General features: G+C 39.0%; 1 protein-coding gene across 1 annotated transcript in view; it reads right to left on the reverse strand.

The window, feature by feature from the left end:
• The window catches only part of LOC121522257 (Down syndrome cell adhesion molecule-like protein 1 homolog), a 173559-nt gene that overhangs the window by 147620 nt on the left and 2545 nt on the right, over positions 1-23394 (reverse strand). The window contains exon 2 of the mRNA XM_041806429.1: positions 8952-9272. Coding sequence (XP_041662363.1) covers positions 8952-9272 — 321 coding nt within the window. The remainder of the gene's footprint in view (positions 1-8951; positions 9273-23394) is intronic.

A 23394-nucleotide genomic window follows, 5' to 3' on the forward strand; every position in this document is an offset into this window, starting at 1 on the left:
TTTAGCTTGTTTTACACAATAGCCAAAATTAGTTTCATTCAGTTTCATTGCAAGAGTAAGAGTACAATTCAAGGACAACCAACCGACTTTCCCAATGACTTTGACTTTGTTTAGTTGAAAACACTACAAATAAATAAGAACTGAATCAACTTTGAACTGCCTATCTGAATGTAGATCAGTCCAGCACCTCACAGTGTGAACACTGAGGGAGGCATGAAGTTTGCAGAGCAGTTTGTAAGACATAGTCTGGTGCTGAGGTGTGACATCAACTGGATATCCACTCTGAAAGTCATATATTATTAATCCCTCAATCACTCAATCAACCAATCAATCAATCAATCAATCAATCAATCTTTGTATAGCAACAATTCATAATCAAAGTTATCTCAAGACACTTCACAAGAGGGCAGGTCTAGATTGTAGTCTTTCAAGTGGTCTATAAAAATAGATCAGTGTTTGTCATTGATATCATAATAAAGACTGTAACCTATTGTAATGAAGACCAGCAGTGATCACCAGCACTAGCAGAATTTAACCCTGTTACAGTGGCGACATAAACCTTCCCCAACTATATAGTCATGCTGACATTGTTTTAAGTTAATAGGATATTTTTGTTGACACAGTGTGCAATGAAACCCTTAGGGAAAACCAGAAAAAATGAAAGGTTTAAGTTTTAAAAGCATGTAAATGAAGAAATCTTTATGTAAACAATACATTTACTGCAACTCTGTCTAATTGGACTGCTGTATAATTTGGTAGTAACTGCATGAGAATGCTGCAATAGCTATGATTTGAAAACAGGATCTGGAGTGGTCTGAATGCAGATGGTTGTGTTGCTAATGCTGCTTTATGTCTCAGCTAAACTAATCATTGCAGTAGGACATCCTCTAGGGAGCAAATTCCCTCTCACTTTGGTCACCTGAAACATGCACAACACTAATGTAAGCTGAAGTCTCATTTGTAAACAAGTCAAAGCTAAAGGACACATAATTCCAATCAAGTCTTCATTTTAGTTCTTCATTTAAGCAACGCTGGCCTCTCACTGACGCCATCCACCTGCAGATCAATATCCACGATCGACTGAGTGGCCTCGTCTGCCGTAGCCAAGCCAATTCTGTCAATCTTTTATTTACTCTCTGATTGACCCGCTGCCTCCCGTCAATAAAGAGGAAAATCCCCATTGTCCACTGAGCCTATCATAGAGTGTTTTAAAACCAGTTTGACAGCTTATAAGTGTTTGGTGCAATGATGACAGTCATTCCCTGTCCAATCAGCTGAGGTTCAAATGCAGTCAAGGTCAGATCACGTTTGTTCTTCTTCTGCTTTGACCCAGCTTGTCCTCTCCTCTAAAACTGTTGTTCAACCACTTTTCTCTGTGTTAAAATCAGTCAAACAAGCCCTGTATGGCACCCTGCCCTTGTATAAAACCAGCTCCAGTAAGAGGCAACTGTTCTGATAGCATTGTCATTTAACACACGTTCCTCTGCCAAGATATGAAAGACACTGAGGAAGAAAAAAAATTACATATTCATTCTCTTACGCCTTGTGACAGGATGCAAATGGTAGCCCGGCTGATTTGTGTGTAAATTGTACTCCCCCTCATCGCATGCGCAGCAGATTCATTAGGATGTTACTGATGCCTGACTATATGCAGCCCCGTTGCCTAGGAACGAGCTAAAACATGGGGTCTGGTGCACTGGGCGCACTGGGAGGCAAGTCTTGTATCACTGTCGCTTCAATAATTAACGACGGGGAAACCAAATACTGCATTTACTTATTCATAAAGCGAGCAGCGAAAACACGGAGAAGGAGAGAGATAGAGGAGGAGAAAAATAATGACACACAGGAGAAATGAATGGATGCAGGTTTCTCTCCTGAATGGATAAGAGAGGTAGTCCTTGTGTATCAGGTTCAGGGTCCCTACTTACTGTATTAGTGAGGGAGAAGATGGAGGGATGGGATGTAAACACCTGCTACCTTTGCCCGAGTATACACAGGTATACACAGGTTAGTGTGTTTAAGTTAGAACTAAAGGGAGTCGAGGTGAGCTTACTGAACAGGTGCACTCATTTCATTTGATCAAGTTTGTGTGAGGAGGTGTCAAGTGTAGAAAACATGAAACCGTCTGAGTCAGGCAGCACAAATGACGGCCATTTTTAAATTTATGTGTGAAAGCTGGTGGAAGAATTTCCTCACACATCTGAAATTGTGTCTTTAAACTTGATATCATAACTGAAATGGTTTCCAAAGAAGATTAAGTCTTGGAAAAAAGCTAAATGTGTTTGGGTAGAAGGGCTAAGATGCTGCAAAAGGCTTTAAAATTCTGTTAAAAATGGTAAGGCCTCAATTCTCAGGCTTTACATGCTGTCTTACTGCCCTACATGTGTCAGATACACCAAAAACTTGGCTCTTAAGAGTTAGCGCAAGCCTCACAAAAATTCTGTGATCTGTGAATTCTGAATCTTTCTGCAGATGTTAAATTATTTCTTTTTTTTGTGCTTTGTAAAACTCAGTTTGACCCATGCTAGAATAGGTGGAGAATATCTGTAAGTGAAGGCACATTTAGAATCAAAACTGAAACCCAGTCTGAACAAGCAGATGAAGCTACTTGAAGGTAAAATGAAATAGACTAACATTAAAGACCCTGTAAAGTGAAATCCAAAGTTTTTTTCCTAACACTCTAGATATGTAGGGATATGGTTGCTTTAAACATGTGAAAACACTGAGATCTACATGAGACTGAATTTTGGATTCTCAACCATTAGAAAGTTTTTCACCTCTTTCCTGGTTTGGTTTATTTTGGGCGGGGCAAATATGTGGGCTCAGTAGTGAGTAACCCCGCCCATCTAATGCTACAATATAAAATCACAGAGAAGTTCATCTCAGCACAGTCTGTTGTTAGCTGATGTCACTGCCTTTATTAAACGTTAACAGTCAGTTAAATGCTGTTTTTCGTGTTCATTGTGCAGTAAATTTCCCAAATCTATCAGCCACAGTGGTCTATGGATCATTGAAATCATCATAACAAAGACTTGAGCCAGAAAACGGACTTTGTCTCTTCTCTTGCACAGAGCCAGGCAGCTGGTCATAAGGTCAACATTCAGATTGTAACATTTATTTTAATCTGAGAGGATCGTATTTCTCCTGAGTGGGCATGGATTCAGCTCATTCAACAGACTTGCCCACACCATCCTGGAGCAGATTTTACTGCCTCATTTTTCATGAGTTTAGATTCAGAGACTTAGAGATGTTTTATTTAACTGAAATTTGATTTAGGGGTTCATAAAACAGTGATCTATCATGCAACAAACCTAAATACAGATTCATTTTCACTTTATAGGGTCTTTAATTACACGATTTTGTTTATCATGAAATAAAACTGAGTGTTACAAAATATGATGCATGTATATATTTTTTAAAACCTACCATAAGGGGTCTAGGTTAATACACCTACAGAAGTGGGATGTTAATGATTTTATAAAAATAGAACTACTGATAAACCCAAAACAATGGTGCCAGAGAGAGGGGACCCTCACTGTCCCTGGAGGTGGTCCAGTATTTAATGTTAATGCCATGAATTTGTCTCTCATTTGTTGTTTTGTTGTTTCTCCAGTCCCTCTCCTCTTCCTTCTTTTTCCACCCCTACCCCTCCCTCCAGCCCTTTTCATCCCCAGCACAGCTTCAACAGAGGGCTGTCAACATGAGCCTGGTGACAGTCCTGCCCTATAGTTAGTGTTGTGCTAGTGCTGTGCTCACAGTGTTAACGCTGGTCCTTATCATAATAGGATATAGTCTTTATTATATATCAATATTCAACACACAACAGAGAGTATGGACTAGACCTGTCCTCTCTGTCCAGTGTCTTAAGATAACTTTGATGATGAATTGGCACAGATTGATTGATGTTTCACACACTCACTAATATAGCTTTTACAACGCCAGCATAAAAACATCACAAAGGAAACCAGAAGTCTTGAAATCATGATATAGTTGTTTTATATAGCCATTTATTGTAAGAAGGTTTGAATCTACTATCGCACTGTAGCAATGAGGGAATATACAATATTTGATATCACCAAGGTGATATCTTTGTCTACGTTATTTTTCTCATGTACAATCATAACTTTTGCTTCAGTATAACCTCAATGAATGAGTATGGTTTTATTATAAATGTAACCTAGGTTAAATATTAAAAAAAAATAATGGGTAAAAATAAACATTTGAAATCAATTTGAATTTGTATTATTTTATTTAATCATCTCACTTCCCCTCTTAGGATGTCTCACAACTGACGCCATTTTAAGACCAAGATGTTTTTAATGTAATATCCATCTAACAGTTATAGAAAATTCCTTTAAAGATACAGTGTGTAATATTCAGTAGCATTTAGCCTAAGAAACTTAGTAAAATAGATCATAATATCTTTAAGTATATTGAAATTAACAGATGGACTAGTGGTTAGGTCGCACCCCATGTACGCGGGTGGCTTAAGTCTGGCCTGTGGCTCCTTTCACGCATGTCTCTCCCTCACTCTCTCATCACTGTTCTAGCTACTGTCCTCCTCTCTGAATAAAGGCATAAAAAGCCTAAAAAAGTCTTTTAAAAAAATTCCAATGGTTGTGTAAAAAAGAAAACGTTGCAATCTAGAATGAGTTAGATTTCACTAATATTCACAGTTTTAATTCCGTGTTGCTATGTTGATTTATTTCATACTATATAAATATCAGAGAAAGGCAATGACTGATTGAAAAGTAAATGATCAGTGATTTTTACCATTGAACCTCCTGAGATCCTGCATGTACATGTAAGGACATTACATTCTGGCTTTACAACAGCATAGTAAAAAAAAAAAAAAAAAAAAGGCTATTTGAATTTTTGAGATAACTGTCTGGATTTCCATAGGAGTGTAAGAAATTGCTTGGAATGCTGGGAGAATGTACTTTAGAATTATTATTAATTTTCATGTTTGTTTTTTGTTTAGAATTTGGTTTTATATTGTATATTTTGAAGTTTTTGTGGTGAGTAATTTAAAATTTTTGACACTTTCATGGAAATTTGGGGAACTAATTTGTATGTTTGGGCAAATTTGTTTGGACATTTGCCACAATTTTCCTTGGACTTTAGGGGGAAATTCTGAGTAAATTTTGGAGAATTTGATTTTGAATTTTGGGGAATTTGCTCAAAATATCTCACAAACTTTCATGGAATTTGGGGGACATTTTTTACTCAAATCTTTAGGCTTTTTCTGAAACTTTTACCGAAACGAACGGAATATTAAAGGAATTCTTTTTTTAATATGCTCAATAATTTTCACAGACATTTTTGGTGATTTTTGGGAAATTTTAGGGAATTTGAGAGGATTCTTTGAGTTTTGGAAACTTCTAATAATTGTAAAGAAAAATGTTCAAGACTTAAAGAACTTTTAGTGGAAAGAAACATATTCTTTGCAAAAAAAAAAAAAAAAAAGACTCCCTGCAAGTAAAGAAATTATTCAGTTTTGTATTGTGCAGTTAATATAGGTCTATTGTCCTCATAGGCAGACAGTTTTTCTGGTGGAAACTACTTCTTGTTCAAAGGTTTTATACTTATCAGGTCCCACTTATCACAAAGAAGGGGGAGAAACTAAGAAGCATTCCAGACAAAAGCTCAGGTCTCAGGAGGTTAAGGAGTAAACAAAGACTTCAATCTGAAACTAAAAGATAAAGAAAATTAAGGCCCTTGAGATCACCTTGGAATCATTTCAGGATACAGAGATTTATCCTTTGATATTTTTCATACTAACAATAAAAATGAATGTATAACAGTCTTTTAAACCTCAAATTTCCTTTTGTTTTTACAGTAAAAAACGTAAAATATCTTGATATTGACTGAGACCACCATAAAAAGTGTTTAAATAGGAAACTATCCACAGCTGGAAAAAATTAACAACAAAAAAACATACAGAGAAAAGCAAGCAGCCCACAGTGTGATTTTCATAAATGCAGAGCTATCCAGACAGGTGCTGGTGCTATTATTGGACCACAATCAGCATGCATGGGAGAGGGTGAGAAAGAGCAAGAGATACTGAGAGAGAGATGAAAAGAAGTGAAGAGAGAGAGAGAGTGGGGGAGGGGCCGGTTTTTGGAAAGTGGGGTGTCACACTGCGAGCTGTCAGCTGTCATCATTCTCCTGCGCCACCTGAGACAGGGCATGCCACACCCTGGCGCTCACGCCTCTGTCGCCCATGGCAACAGCAGGGACGTGCATGTGCTTGAGCATAAGTGTGAGTGAGTGTAGAGGTAATGAGGTGCACAAGCATACACGTGATCCTCGGTTATGGAGCTGCGGAGTTGTGGTTGCCTCAGCATTTAATTGATTAATTGTTGTAATTATTTGGGCGGGAAGGTCATCCCAACACTGAGGCTGGCTGGAAGGTCACTCTCACGCTGCAGGGACTGTCCTCCTCTGGGGACCACACAGGCCATATGTGTGTGTTTGTATGAGCAGAAGAGATCTGGCAGTTTTAGGGAATTATTTTGTTGGTTTCCATGTTTTGGGTAGGAAACTGCTGACTGTCTCTCCACGCAGGATTGATCAACGCAGTCAAAATGTCTGCCTGGCAATTACCATGACCTGAAAATCTACTTTTTTTCCACATCTTTCCATGTCTGTAGCTGACTCTCCAAAATCTTTTCTGCCAAACACCCTGACAAAGAGCTGGCAACTAAACACTGAGAGCCAGCTTGATGAAAATGGCTCCGTGTTTGTGTGTCGTTAGGGGACTCTCCAGTCCATGGACAGATGGAGAGACTGGGAGACAGGAGGCTTGCTGGCATGAGATACACACAGGCTGGTGTGCACGCATGCAAGTGTGTGTGTCTGGGTGGGTGCATGCATGTGAAAATGCGTGTGAACACACACATGCAAGTAAGTCTGTTGTATACACTTGTATGGAGTGTGTGTCACATTAGGTCACATGCATGTGTTTATGATGTTTGTGTGTGCATATGTGAGTGTGTGAATGTGAGAAAGAGCAGTAACACCTTCCCTCGGTGTGTTCTGCGCCTCTCTCCAGCTTTGACCTTGGCAGGGAGTGTGTATAGGTCAACACACCAACTGTCTGAGTGCATGTGTGCATGTGTGTATGAGTCTTCTGGAGGATTTTTAATACACACAGGGTCACGACTCTGCGCTGTGAGACATTTCACCCCCCGCTGAGAGGAGTTGCTCTTTTAGGATGCCAATCTGACGGCTGTTTGTGTGGATAGATTTACAGACGCTGGGCTGAAGTTAGCTGATTCTGTTATTGTTGTTGTTCAATATGTGCCAAAGTAAACTGCTCCCTACTGGTTTCAGACATTCATTTATAGTGAAAGGTAGCAATTTGGAAATGACTAGAGAGAAATCAATGCAGATATTCTCATTCTACAGAAGTCCTGAGCAAAAATGCACCCATCCATTGAGGGATGCATGATACTGGATTTTTGTCAATATCCAATATTTACAAATTAATTTTAGTAATACAGGTATGTAAATGCAGTTCAAACCTAAAACTTCAGTCCTCAAAACACACAATTTAAAGTTTGAGGTTGAACAAATTGACAAAGTTTAGTCTTTAAACACACTTCAGAACGTAAGAAAGGGGGGCAGATGGCCAGTCTTTAAATGCCTTTTAGTTTTAGTCACACTTTAGTCATTTCCACCCTTTATAGTTTTAGTCTAGTTTTAGCTGACAAAAACTCAATAACATTTTAGTTTAGTCTTAGTCCTTAAAAAGTCCATTTTAGTTTTTACTTTTAGTCCAAGCATTTATTCCCTTTCCTAAATCTGGTACTAAATCATGGCAGTTAGTGACATCCATGCACCCCGCCAAACCTGGGATCCCTGCTTTCTACAGCTGAGAGGCAGAATAGCTGCAGATGCATTGTGTTTTGACAGATTTACCCACAGTGGAGCAATAGCACAGATTTTTAATGTCTGACAAAATTGTATTACATTTTAGTCTTGTTAAGTCATCTTGACAAAAACTAAACTTAGTTTTGTCAGTTTTAGTCAGCATAGATCTATTTTTGGTAAGCCCTAGTCTTGTCTTTCTCCTGGAAAAAAAAGTGTGTTGACAAACATTTTAGTCATAGCTTTAGTTGATGATATTAACACTGTTTAAGACCATAACATTTTAAAAGCTTAGTGTTAGTTCTTGCAGGACACAGTAATACGACCTGTCTTGGCCGTTTCCCAGCTTTTGCAACCAATCACAGCTGTTTCTCTAAAAGTCAGTCAATTTAAATAACTACTTTCTCACTGATATCTGCTGTCTGCACTAACTACACCCCAGCCTCCTGTTTTCTTGACAAAACACTTTGGTATATCCTTATATTTACTCTTATGCAGCTAAGGAATGGACGGCTGCCAAAGTTAATCTAATTGTATTTGACTTGTATGTAAACACTTTGGTATATCCTTTTGGCAAGGATGGCAAACAATGGTTCTACCGGTGATAAAAAATGTTCTGGTATAGAGGCTAGGACAGCAATTGTTGGCCTCCTTGCCCAAGTGAAGCTAAAAACATTGCCCACTTTGCATATTAACATTTTAGATTTAAACTAAATGTTATTTGACTGAAGTACTGCCAACTGCACCCTATTTGATGATGTCACACCCAAGTTTCATGATTGTGAGACGTACGTAAGTGGACACAAAATGTTAACATTATGAAGAGGTTCAACATATCAATCTTGACAGTCTTAGAGAGCCAGAAGCGGTTGATACCAAACAAGATAAGGATGCTGCCATTCAAATCTGGTCAATTTCCAAAGATACAAAGCAGCAGAAAACAGGTATAGTTTAGTTTCCTTTAAAGGGATGGTGCACAGTAGTTTGGTGGGACTTACACTACATTCATCAAAAATTCTGTAAAATTAAAAAAAATTTAAAATGTATGCAACATTAAGTCATACATATCCAGCCCTTACCTGCTTTAATGTGGATGCTGGGGCTTCGAATCTTGCCCGCCTGGTTCTCAGCAGTGCAGAAGTACTCGTTGTCATGGATGATGCTGTTATAGGCGGAGGGAGAGAAGGGGTAGAGCTGGAGGGTGCCGTTGGCATGCACGTGGCGGATATGGGGCACGTCGTAAATGTCGTCTCCGGCAGCCAGGTACCAGCGCAGGACGGCATGGGGGGCGCCGCCCGCGGGGCAGGGCAGGGACACCCCCACCGAGCTGGAGAAGGTCACCCGCTGCAGGGAGGCGTTCACAAAGTACAGCCGCGTAGAGACAACATCCTCACTGTTGACTGTTAGGATAAGAGAAAGGGAGACGGTCTGTAAGTGTTAGACAGGTGGACAACTTTTATATCTCAGAAAGAGCATGCAAGCGTCACAATCTATCACTGAAAACAGCATTGAATTCTCATTTTAGGAGGAACATGGAACACATTCTCCTACTTAAACATATTACTCCTGATATACAGCAATTCTATTTAGGAGGACTTTCCACAGTCTGTGCGTAAACACAGCAGTCTTTACTATAGGAGTAGTTTACTCATCAATATTTAGTGCTTCAGTCAACCCTTTACTGAATTATATGCAACTGACCGACTGCTAAGGTATTACGTTTTAACACAAGCAACTCTGATAGAAAGAGAAGTTTCACAATGAAAAAGTTAACAAAAGAGCAACACAATCACAACAACAAAAAAAGGGTAAACAGCCAGATTAGATTTGAATATGAATAATGCTAAAAGTTTTGAACATATAGCACCTACTCGATATTTTCAAATAAATGTACTAACAGTTGTGTACCATTGCTGTAAGGGTGTCAAAATATTTATACTTTGATACTTTTTCATTAGTTTGTGCTTTAAAAGATAACAATATCAGTCCTTTTAATGAACTTAGAAATTGAAATGTACCAAAAATTTAAAGAAATTTTAGATCTTCAGTTTAACTTTTAACTCAAAGATGTTTCTGAAGAAGTCTGACTGCAAGTTGAAGTAATTTAAAACAAACAAACAAACAAAAAAAAAAACAATATTGGGTGCTTAGGACTTGTGCGTTTGATTCAGTGTTATCAAAACAGATATCAGTAACACTGTACGATGGTCTAAGTATCACCAGTTAATTGAAAAGTCATAAAATCCAACCTACTATTTGGCATAATTGATCTGTCCTTATTCTGTAACATTTGAGAGGAGAAGTCAGATAATTTACCATTTTTGAAAGAATAAATTTAAAGGTGAGCATGGCTTGCTTGAAATCAGACATGCAAATATTTTGAAACACAAAGCCAATATCAACACCCATGTTAAAAACACCACTTTGGCTTTTACTTCTTTAGAGTTTGTTGCATAGGAGCCTAGTGATTGGGTGTTTTTCCGCTGTTATTAGTATTCCTTGGGTTTGAAATGTCACAGGAGCATGTCTAACAAACTGTGTGTAGCCGACCTTTCTCAGACTCTGTGTGAGAACCACAAGCTGCCAACATTTTCTTTCACGTTTGACCATGAAAACAAATCACAGTCCAAGAGGTGACTTCTTCAGTCCAGTAAAAAAACATCTTCTTTGAATCAGTAGTTAGTTTTATTGGCTTGCTGGTGGAAATGCATGATATCATTGTATACATTGAATTATGACTGATACATATGCTTTAAAGATCAGCCATTTGTACAAATAAGTCTGTAGAGTTTTAGGCAGGACCAATAGACCTACATCAGATGAAATCTTGTTTTTTTGGTTTATCTTTATTCCCTTAACTATAAAGTTTGTTTTAAGGACCGAAATTTGAGGTCTTAACTACCTTTATCTATAAGTATTGATATCATTATTGGGTAAATTACTGTCGATATCAGCAAACTCCAGTATCATGCATACCTGCTTGCCCTCAATTAAATGGATGCAGCACATCACAAACAAATCAACTATTGACATAGGTGTATGCCTCATTATTTACCAAGGGCCAATATCAGAAATATTTGGCACATCTACACTTGTAATAGTACTGTAACAGGATCTCGATTAATGATTATATGCATAGAAGGCATTATCTGAGAGCAAGGGATTTTGTCATAGGTAAAAATTGGTGAATGTTCACCCTGATATAGCAAACAGATATATAAATGCTCATACCGCCATCCAGGTCTCTTCAACCAGAACTATTTCCTCCTTTTGTGGGAAACTACATCTTATCCCATGTGCATAACCCTGTAATACAGACCAGAAAGTGCTTGAGAAATCTGCCTCTTAACAGAAGTGAAAATGGGTCACAAAACTTCCTTTTTCTGTTGATTTCCTGAGAACACAAAGGATTCACACAAGCGTGATAACAAACTGCTGCAGCTCATTGTCCTGTTCATGTCTGTAATGTCTATTACTGGTAGTTTTCTGTATCTGTAGGAGCCTGAGGAGCTGGGTAGCACAGATGCTAGCTGTAAAACAACAGTACTGTTGCACTGATGAAGAGCTGCTGCCAGATAAGTTGTCCTGGGGGAGACAGACAACCATATATCCTCTCTCTCTCTCTCTCAAACCTCTCTTCCAGTTTAGAGCGAGGCGTCTTTTAAGATCTGTGTGTTTCTCTGTATGTGTGTGTGCTGTGGGGGGTGGGGGTTGTAGAGGGAGAGTAAAGAAGTGCTGAGCTCAGCTTGGCTAGCGGCCAGGGGAAGACGCTGCGCCCCAGGGCCAGAGAAGTTTCTCCTCAGACAATGATACTTAATTAATCCCTTTTCCCCGGATTGTGTCAACAATGGCTGGATTAGCTCTATCTCTGAAATTCTCTCTGTGTGGGGACAAAATAGGGTGCTGGCTCAGAGATATGAAGACGCTATCAGATGTCATTTAGGCTCTAATTTGCACAGATCCTTGACATCAATGGACACCATCACTAGAAAGATAGAAAATGAGAGACACCAGCCCAGCGGCTGTCGTTTTAAGATCTTAAAGCTTGGGAAAATGGTTGAATGGTTGATACAAAAGACCAGTTAAATAGTGGCAGGTATAATGGAATTAACAGTGACATAAATGGGATGAGAAGAATGAGTAAAAATAATGGATTAAGGATGAAAACTCCAATTGACATAAGGTGATTCTCACTTTCTCCTGCTTTATCTGCCCCTGTATACGCTTATATCCCTCTCTCTTATCTTTCTGACTTGCTCGTCTTTTCCTTTGTGGGTTCCCATCATGCCATCAATCAGATCCTCCCTCCAACTTGTAAACAAATACACTTTCCCACCTCGTCTTTTCCTGCCACAACACAGACAGGCGATATTGTGCGATTGGAATTTGTATGCCAGACACAGAGGAGTTAAACCCACATAATCTCCTTTCACATTTAACACACACAGTCTATCCACTTTGTAATCATGTTGCTGTGGGAGGCCGACGTCCAACTTCCCTGCGTGCTACTCATGTATGTGGGTGTCGAGCGGAGGGGAGATCTGAGATCGGGGCAGGAGGAGTGCAAGATTGTAGACAAGACACAGGTGGCTGATTTTGGGTGACTAGGGGTGCAGAAGTGTTTGGATGCAGCCTGGTGAGTCTGTGTGGTGAGGTCAAAGCGAGAGAGAGGTTAATGTTAAATGACTGCCTCACTTCTTGGTGTCGAACTCAGCCAGCAGTGGAGACAGGTGTGATCGCTGAGGAGGTACACAGTCATTGTTCTTCCTGCACACCAGCAGGGGGAAAAAAAATTGGAGCAGTTCCTCTGTGTTAAAAAAAAGTCTGAATTCAGGTCAAGTTCAATCCATCCTACCACTGGAATCCATGTCTATCGCTCTCACAGGCTGCTACACAGGCTGACTGATCTGCACTTTCAGCACCATGGAGAGTGACGCAGTGTTAGGGGAGGAACGCACATGGAAGTGTTTCCATGCCGAGCAAACAAGGAGGAAACTATTAGCAGAGGATAACAGTGACAGTGACCTGCTTCTCTCTGATGAAGCTATTTTTAGATGCAAAATATTTCTGCGGAAAGAACTATTTATTGTAGCTGTAAAGCTCTCGCTGAAGAAACAAAATCACTGTAAGAGTTGATAATACTGTCATGCTTTTCTATATGTACAAGAACAAAGTAATTGTTCCTTGAGGGTAGTAGTTCTAATATTGAGGCAAATGCATGCCCAACAGTTCCTATTAGCCACAAGTATCACACATTTTAGACCTTTGGATGAAATGAATAGCCTATGCAGGATAATTTTTCATCCAAAGCTTGGCGTTTAAGTATGTCTGATAAGCCAGTTTAGCTTGAAGGCTGAGGACTTTTCACCTCCATTCCTTCATTTTTTAAGTGTTGACATTCCCCCTGAAAACAAGTACGTGGGTTGGAGCCCAGATGACGTTGGTTTCTTGAAACTTACATCAACTTTACAGATAAAAAAACAAACAAAAAAAAGATGACTGATATTGTGGACAGACCTGCATTTGCGGGGCCTCCGAAAAACCCAGTGAATAGGCCCTCCCCAGTTGTGATATGGCAATGATGTAAATGCATGAGGGCTGTCACTATTCATCTATAGTCCTATTTCTTTTGTTTTGTTTTTTTTTTACAGATTTCGATCAATATGCGAATATTTATGCACATTTTTTAATATCTATGTAAAACGTTCAGTTGCTTTAATCACCCAGCAGTTACACATTTGTCTACTATTACATTACAGATTGCAATGAAGAAATAAAGAGCTAAAAGCAAACACAGCCACCTGCACCATTTAGAGCCATTTAACAGGTATTTTTTTGGTTCTGATGGTCAACTTTAAAATGAACAAACAGGTTAGAAATTGAGTCAGTCAAACAAGTCAAACAAAAATACATTAAATTGTGTCGCTTACAGTGGCAGTAACATCATCTTTATCATGAACAAAACATTTTAAAAATGTTGATACTAACTTGTTCCAACATGTTTTTACCTAAAATCACGAGGTGATCCATGTCTTCTGAATCAAGATTAGAGCGTTTTTTGTTCACTATCGTCCCAGCTGTGGGGAAAACCCTCTCTGCCCTGATGGAGGTGCCCAGGATGCACAGGCAACAGCGTGCCAGCTGGGACCGGAGAGGATACCTGGACCGGAACGTTTTCCACCACAGCGGGTTACTGTCGGTGGGCATCGCAGTTTTACCCTCGTACATCAGTATCTCTTGATGTGGCGAAGCCTCATTTGCCAAATCACCACCAGCGTGTGCACCACCTTGGCGATAAACATCCCCAAACATCCCCAATGGCGGCCATTGGTGCCTCTTTGTTTTGGTGTGAAAACTTTGTTGTTCATCATGTCACATGTCATGTGACGAATGATTTGGTTCTTACACCTACATATGGGTGAAGAAGAGGCCAAGGAGAGACAGGAGAGTCTTGAGAACAATCATAAACAGCATAAATATTTTTAAAAAACACGTTCGAATGGTAACTTCAGTTTTCAAATATTAATGAGTTTTTAAATATTCGAATTATATTCGAACCATGAAATTTGTTCCAACAGCCTTAAAATGCATGTGTGTCGGATAAGCAGCATTGGTGCTAGTATTCTGGCAAACAGTTACTTTATTTTAGAGCTGAAAGTGTGTCAAGTATTGGGTTCTGATATTTGAGTTATTCATTCATGCTTCTTTATAAGAATGGGCGATATTTTTTTCGTTTGTGATGTACCGCGAAAAAACTTTCCACGATGAGAAAAGGGCATTCAACGATAATAACGATAAACTATGGTTGATGACGTATGTGTCTGCGACCGTCGCGCACACATACATCATCACTGCGACACACTCGTAACTCACGTGCAGAAGCATAACAAACATGGTGGAAAGCGGAGTTGAAACAGAGGATGAGTTTGTTGCTAAACGAGGAGCTACCTCCATTTTCTGGAAATGGTTTGGTTACAAGAAATCAGACATGGAGCAGACAACGGTAATTTGCACAGTGTGCTTTATTTTACAACCCCCTATTCCTCCGTTTCACAGCCACGCACATTACGCACAGCCCCAACATTTACGAGAGGAAATAACGGAATGCTTAGTCTAATAATTAGAAATATATGAGTAATAAACCTGCATCTCATGTAGATTTTCTATAAAGTTAGCATAATCTAACATCTAAAACAATATACAATGTACAAAACATGATAGACAACATGATGCATGTTTCTTTTTATCAGCGCTGTGGGTCCTGTCTTTTATTTGCATAGGTATCTATCTATAATACACAACTCACAGACAGCAGACAGACAGACGGAAGTGTATGGTAGAGGGACAGATAATCAATAAAGCACCACAATGTATGCCCTATATCTGAAAATGTGACTATTACTACTACTACCACACTATAAGCTTCAGTGTAATTATACTTCATGGACTTAATCAAATTTAATTAAGAATAATGTATCAAATTTACTTATTTTTATTTTTATTAATTTAACAACAAGAGTTTCAACTTAGATTTGCAGTAAGTGACTTATCTCTGTAAAAAACAAACATAGAGGAGCCTGGCAGCTCTGAAGGAACCTCCAGACTTAAAAGAGGATATCAGACTGCATTTTGGATTTAAACACTACAAAGACAGAAGCAAACTGGACAAAAGAGGCCATATCCAGGATGGGCCACATGGAGAAAAAATATGGATGTAAATACTTCTAGTCTAGGGTCAGTTTTTAATGCAAACCCTGATATTTTTAATAATGTGCTAAGTTGGAACATTCTTTGGACTATTTCCAACAAAATTTCTTTTGAATCTCTTAAATGAAGCAATTTAAGTTTTTTTATTAAAATATCCCGACATGAATCAATATTGAATTGAATCGAATTGAATCGAGAACTGAATCGAATCAGGGCCTTGAGAAAAGATCAGAATTGAATCGATTCAGGCAATCAGTGGAAATACCCAGCACTGGTTAAGCAGCCCATTTGATATATTTACCTAGCCAAAGAGGATGTGTTGAATGGTGCTATTTTTTATCATGATTTATCATTATTGCAATTAATACAGCAAAATATCAAGATAAGTGTTTTAGTCCATATCGCCCATCCCTACTTCTTTAAACAGGTTTTAACACATGCTTCAAGCCAGTTTTTCAGCTTCTTTTTGCCACTTTAACACATGTTTGCCCCTTTTTGCTCTTGTTTGCCACTCTTTACCCATTTTTTCCCCTTTTCAACCATTTTTGCCTCTTTTAACAAACTTTGTCTGCTTTTTTTTCTAAATTTCCTGCTTTTTGCTCTTTTTCTTGCTACCTTTAACCCATTTTTGCTGCTTCTTTTAGCCACCTTTAACCCATTTTACCACCATTTTCCCATATTTTGAAAAATTTTGCCATTAATTTTTGCCACTTTTAATCTATATATACTTTTTTGGTCCATTTTTGCCACTTTGAACCGCTTTATGAGACTTTAAGCCAATTTTGGCATAATTTCTGCCACTTTTAACTCACTTTTGCCACTTCTTTATGCAACTTTACTGCTTTTCTCCACTTTTTTTAAATTGCTGCTATTGCAATGAATTTTAAATATCATGTATAAAAACTGGTGATATAAGATATTTATTAGGTAATGATTTTATTTTGGCTTTCCACAGGATCCAGCTGTGAAGATAAGTAGGCAGTCCAGAACAGATAATGCCACCAGAGACATAATGGGCATCATAGGCTGGTTCCTTACAATGAAAATAGAGAAGCCATGTACCTGATGAACATGGTAGATCTAGGTTTTCTCTGCAGATAAAACACACACATCTGATTTTTTAGATCTCATCCTGCCTTCAATAGCTCTTATCAGTTTCTACCACAACAGCATGAAAACAAATATCTCTAGTAAGAACTGTGTGTAGGACTGCATCAAGTTCATTCTGAAAGTAAGAGGGAAGCTTTCTGAAGCAAACACCTTTACTAAAGAATATTTATAGAAAATGTAGTGCCAGTCGGTTCTTGTCTCAGAATTAGTCTGCACAGCCTTGATGATCTGCTTCATGCTCGACAGACAGAACTGAAAGCATTGTTTTGTTTTCTGGGGTGCAAGTTAAGCTCAGTAGTTAGACATTTGGCCCCACTGGCAGAAGCTACAGTCCTTGAGGCTGTCTTGGTTTTGAATTGGACCCTTGGCATATTTTCTGCATGCCTTTCTCCTTTTTCTTCTTACAATATTTCCTGTGCCTCTTCTATAACCTCCAATGAAAGCTTAATTGGCCCAGAAATATCTTAAAAGGAGAGGTTTTGCTTCAGTTGTACAAAACAAATTCAAATATTGAATCAAATTGACTCAGATACTGATTCTTCTGTGACAGACCCATATTAGCCTTTGATTTTGGCCTGTTGTTACTGTCACTCAGACTTCGGTGTGTAGATGGTATATGTATTTACCCATATTTTTATTTCATCCTAAATTTTTAAATGGTAATTAGAGCTACTTTTGAGGGGCTTCCTGGGAAATGCAAAGGAATCCTATTGGAGAAAAACATCCCTGGTAGAAAGCTGCTGCTAGTGCAAGTGTACGTCAAAATTGTGTCCTTAAATTTCACCAGTGTCTGCTTTCCACCCCTCTTACAATGGAGGATACCAATCCCATATAGGAACATTTTAATTATTTCAACATAATCTGGGAGTCAAAATGGTAAAATTATTGTCATCTTTAAAAAAACATGGTGGTGAGACTAAACAGTCGCATTTGTAGCTGGCCTTAATAGCCTTTTTCTCCCTCTCTCTTAGCCTGTTAATCACCTTCCCACCAATCAGATTTGATCCCTCTGAGGGGTTTTGACCCCCGAATGGCATCCCCTGCTTATTCCCAATATGCTCTAAAACTGGATAATCTGTTCAAAATTAAAACAAACACTAAACCATCGTGTGATATAGTCAAAATGGCTTAACATCTATCAAAAACAGCTCAAACTCAGAGGGGGAAAAAACTGTAAAAAGCAGTAGCTCATGATGCACAGTGGAGTCACTCTCTGTGGTGTATTCAGGTCAGTGAGTTCACAAACACACACCCATGCACGCAAAGACACATGTGAACAACAACACAGAGGCAAAGCCATCTACAGTTCATGTGTTGTGACCACAAGTTGGGAAAAACCATCATGACCACAACTTGTCTTACAGCAACTGTTTAAAGTTTGATGACAAAAGGAGAGGAAGACGATTAAAACTCCTGGGAGGAGTTTGAGCTAGTTATGAATCAGGATGAAGTACATACTGATGCTTCATGATGATCAAAAAAAAGCCACAAGATTCACTGTTTCTCATTTGAAACCACAGCAGCAGGGTAGGTGTCAGACAAAGCAACAAAACCATACTCACGAAGCAGTCTTTTTCCCAAATGTATTTGACTTTAAAAAGAAAGCTGGACCTCTTACACATGCAAAAAATCAGCAGAGATAAGTCAGATACTTGGTCCATATGGGGGTGCTAAAACCGGCACAGACCAAAAGCTTAATACAGGAGCTTTAAAGGGGAAAAGCACTTTACTTCTCACAATCATAGCGCCTCACAGAGACAACTGCCACCTACAACTTTTAGCATTGGATGCTTCTACTGAATAAGGGTTGTTTTCACCAGAAAGATTTACGATGAGAAAATCATGGCCCTGTAGAACACTGGCTCTCAACTGGTCTGTAGGGGCCTAAAAGTGGGCCATGAAGGTGTGCCAGGAAACTGTGGCATCATGTCCATGATTTCAAATTTCTTTTTACTGTTTTTTCATGAAAATTGGTATGTTTTATACATTTTCTAAAGATCTAAACTTATGTAACGGATTTTCTGGTGGAAATAAAACTGATTTCTTTATCTGAATGTGTTAATTTTCTTAAAATATCAAGAAAACACTTACTATGGGAAACTGAAGAAAATAAATTCATGTCACATTAGGGTTTCTCTAAAGTCTGACTTGTTCTGTCTCTTTGTTAAGTAATGCTTTGTTCCACGTAGGTTATGGTACAAACATCAATATTCTTTGTCAATAAATTCAAGTTGTTGGAAATTTTCAGAACTTTGGGTTGCAACTGCTCGTTACAGAGGGGGTGGTCGGCCCTTAGGCTGGACCAGTTGAGAACCCCTGCTGTAGAAAACATAAGTTCCTATATTATCAACCTTGTTTTAAGAAGAGTAGTTTATTTGTGCTCTTTGGTTAAAGAATTATGCTGCCTACAAGCCTACAGTGTCACTGCAACATCTCTGATTGGTGCAGGCCGCTGTTACCTGGCAAATTTTGGCTTCAGCTGTTACTATGCATATTTCCAGCAATAATACTAATAAATATCCATTAACATTAGTTTTCAAATTAAAAAAGTAGGGCTGTCTGATTATGCACTAATCCCGATTAACTACAATCCATAAACCAACAGACTTTGATTAATCCACTACAGTGTCTCCCTGCATTCACAGTGATGTAAAGTAAGTCCACCACTGCTCATTAGTGTCACATTTCACTTCAAAAAACTCACATACAGCTCAGTGGACAGGTCAAAAGTCATCTGCACCTTTGTATAACAAACAGGCACCTTTTTACTGTTCACCTCTTTTCTTTCAACCCATAACAAGTTCCTTTTTCTGTGGTTAAGTTCACGTTGGTTAAAGTCTTCAATCTACCTCTAAAAGCCTCTCCGTACTGTAAGTCAATTACATTTAGTCAAAGACAGTAGAAAATCCAAATACTAACACTTTAAAAAAACATTTTAAATGCAAAATAGTGGAATTTTAGAATGTGGTAAAAAGAGTGTGATTGATCACAATTAAACAAAGAAATCTGAGATTAATCACAATCAAAAATTGTAATCTTTTGACAGCCCTGGAAAAAACTGATCATAGAGATTAGTTAGGACTTAGAGGTGGCATATCATATCCCTTATAAAACAGCCTTTGATGGTGCAAATGAAACATGTCCCTTTCTCTTGGATTGGGAAATTCCATTCTTTGCGTTCAAGAATTTTGACTAACATCCTCTTCTGTAGGTGCAGGGAGATGTTGCAATGGCTGAACCAAACTGTGCTGAAAGGGACGGTTAGGTATGTGATTGCGATGAAAAACAATTTGATGCATTAATTATGGACCTTGATTAATTGCAATTGATGCACTGATGCTGACAGCCCTCATCAAAGTATAATAAGAATCAAGAACCAGAGGAGGTTTTGGACCCTGTATAAACCAGCTCTAAACAGCCTTTCTCATAATGCTCTGTTTCTGTAAGTTTCTCTTGAAATGCAAATGAGCTCCTCCTCACACTGCTCACATGAGTACAGCTGAGTGCTTTCACAGATGTGGATGGAGATAAGTGAGGGGCAGAGAACTATAATGACACAAACTGTGATGTCAAAAGGAGCACAAATTATAAAACAGACCATCAGATTTGTGTTTTCAGACAGCAGGAACAAAACTAGGTTGGCTTTTGGTCGAGGTGGATACTTAAACATACATGAAAAGATACTAAAAAACTGCATTTTTCTCTCTTTAGTTTAAAACTTTCTAGTTTTGTGACTAGGAATAAAGGATTTCACAGTCTGCAGCTGCTGGTCAAGGGGAAAGCTGAGATTTGTTGCTCAACAATGGAAAAGTTGCATTAGGATAACAAATAACCTAGTTCAGACTTTACAAGGACACCAAATCTGCTTCAGTCAGCTTCTAGACGTCTCAACATAACAACATAAACACAATAACCCACTTTTTCCTTTTTACAACATCTAACATTCAGATAGCTATCAGAGTCCTTTCTTAGCCCTAGGCTGCTTTTTCTAACCTTTTCAAACAAAACAGAGCAGAGGAGCAGCACTTACCCGACCATCAACTGTATTTTGATTCCCTTTCTTCAAGCCTGGAATCATTGGTTACAGTGTAGAAGGTCAAAGTGATTTATGTGAAACAACAGAAACATCTTTAATAATCTTCATCTGTATCTGTCCCTTCTTTTAAACCTCCACTTTTCTTTCTGTCTATGCTTCCTTCTTCTGTTTTTCTTTTGAATCAAATCTTTCCTTGCTGTACACTCAAATACATTTGCACTTTTTTTCCACTGTTCTTGCAGTGGATATGAAAATGGAGTATGAATATGTATGCTGGAGAAGCAAGGATATTGCCTATGGTGAACCGCTATGCATAATGCAGCTTTTTCTGTCTCATCTACATTCATTCAGACACACGCACACGCAGATTCATACCATCACGTGCATAGACAAACAGGGCGATAAATCCCTCTCCTTTCCCCTCTCTCCCTCTCCTTCAAACACACACAAAGTCACACAAATACATTTCAGATTGCACATATACGCTCATAATAGCGAGTGGATATTTTCTATGTGCTGAACCATGTAGCACTACAGATAACGGCACACAAAACACATTCAGGCCAAATAACAGCTGAGGCACTGGAGTCAGAGGCAATACAGCATATTGCAGTGATGCTACAGAAAACGGCTGAGCATAAAAGGCAAAAGATATGATCATGTTAGAAAGAGAATGCTGCTCATTTACAACACAAACAGTCCAGATTGAGATATTCATTAGGGGTTGCATTACAATGAGTCTGTCTGCTTTTGTGTGCAGTCAGAGAGGAAATCATTTCTTGCATGGTGTCATTTGACTGAAAGAAAAGTGTATGGCATGATATCAGGGATTTGACAATACAGGGAAGGGGGTATGTGATGGCAAACAACCCCTATACACAGTTTATGCAGTGTCAGGAAAATATTAAGCAGCCATTTCAGCGTCTAAGATTTCACTTCTCACACCTCAAAAGGATGGTATCTGCTGCTGAAGTGTCAGATTTGTAGATGTGTGTTTTTCTACTATTCTCCCTCAGAGACAGGACCATAAATTGGTTGATAGTAAGCAGAACAGGAGAGAGAAAGAGAGGAGAGAGAATAAGAGAGAGAGTGGAGTGAGAGATGGATTAGATTGTAAGATGCTGAAGTGTGACTGTTGGATTTGTTATCAAAGAGGACACGATCATCAATCTTTTTTCCGTGCGTAAAGGAGAGGGCAGCGCTGGGTTAGTGCGCACTGATGTGCGTAAAACCTGTTGAATGCGCGGACAATCTGTGTGAAAGCTGAGTGAAATCTTGCAATAGAAGGCGTGCAGATGTATTATGATTAGTCAGGAAGTTGGGGAGGGTTATTTTGGTGCGAGCTTATCTTCTTATAAAGTCTTTCACCGCACTTATAAAATACCATCATCCTTCAGCTTAAAAGAGAAACAATTGAAGAAGTTTCTGTTTTAATAAAAGTGCAGAAATCTCCTTTAATGCGCTTCCAAGGCTTTACACAAACTGAAATTATAATCTCACACAAGCTGACCGATGTGTTCGCGTGTCAGGACGCACAAATGCTCACATCGCAGCACACGCTGTCTCGCTCAGATGGACGTGCGTGTTTGTGCTGCAACGGTTCAAATGTCAAACACTGCGCACCAACGACTGACACCGAAAGAAAACAGGCTTTGCTCGGCGGAGCACGACGAGAGAGGCGAGTAAACCTGAGAGTGACATGTAGCCATTACAGAAAAGTGACACTTTGGGCTGCACAGGAGCGGAGAGGATCTTTCCATGGAGCATGATCTTGCTCACTTTTGTGGAAACATGGTGCGTTATTGGAGGCATGCAATGTCTTTCTAAACAGATTAATAACCGATCTTGTAAGGCTGGTATTGGCATAAAGTGTTTGACTACGTAGGACGAGATTATTTCTCATATTTCTTGTAAATCTTGTAAATTACGCATAAGACGCTAATGGATATGACGCACAAACTCCAGCATGTGCCCGTTTGTTCCTGCTCGTTTTGCACGCTTATTGCGTATCAGCTGCGTGCATGCACGCATTATTTTCATCAAATAACCAAAAGACATCATTTAAAACTTTTTTTCATATTGCAACATTTCAAGAGCCCGAATAAAAACAGATGTAAATAAAGCGACCAAAAAAAGAAAGAAAGAAAGGAGATCAAAAGCTGTTAACACTTCCTTTCTCAGACTCTGAAGCCTCAGTTGTCCAATTCAGACTCAACATCTCTGGGAGCATCGTGCGGATGTAGTCTGGTAGCCACCAGAGTCTGACTCATGCTGCAATTATAGGGCTCCCCCTCCGAGTCCTTCTCTTCCAGTCCGGATCTGTTTTGATTCCAAATTTACACTCAGACTGTGATCTGCAACGCCGCAGATCAGCGCTTCAGGCCGCCCTCATAACATAGACAGGAGTTTTTCATTAAGGAATGATAAAATAATACAACCTGCTACAACACTGAGGTGATCTCTCAACAAAGAAGAGTGAAATTTGGTGAGTTATTTGCTGAAATCAAGAAAAAATGAGAGATGGCATAAGAGCAAATGTGAAATAGCGACATCTGCATACATCTAAGTAAGAAAGGGAGAGGTTTTCAAAATCTGCAGGATCAACACTGTCACACAGTCAATATCGTGTTTATTGTCTAGATTGTGTAGCAGGAGAAGCTGTCGAGCGA

Source organism: Cheilinus undulatus, linkage group 2 (genome assembly GCF_018320785.1).
Source record: "Cheilinus undulatus linkage group 2, ASM1832078v1, whole genome shotgun sequence".
NCBI classification, from domain to species: domain Eukaryota; kingdom Metazoa; phylum Chordata; class Actinopteri; order Labriformes; family Labridae; genus Cheilinus; species Cheilinus undulatus.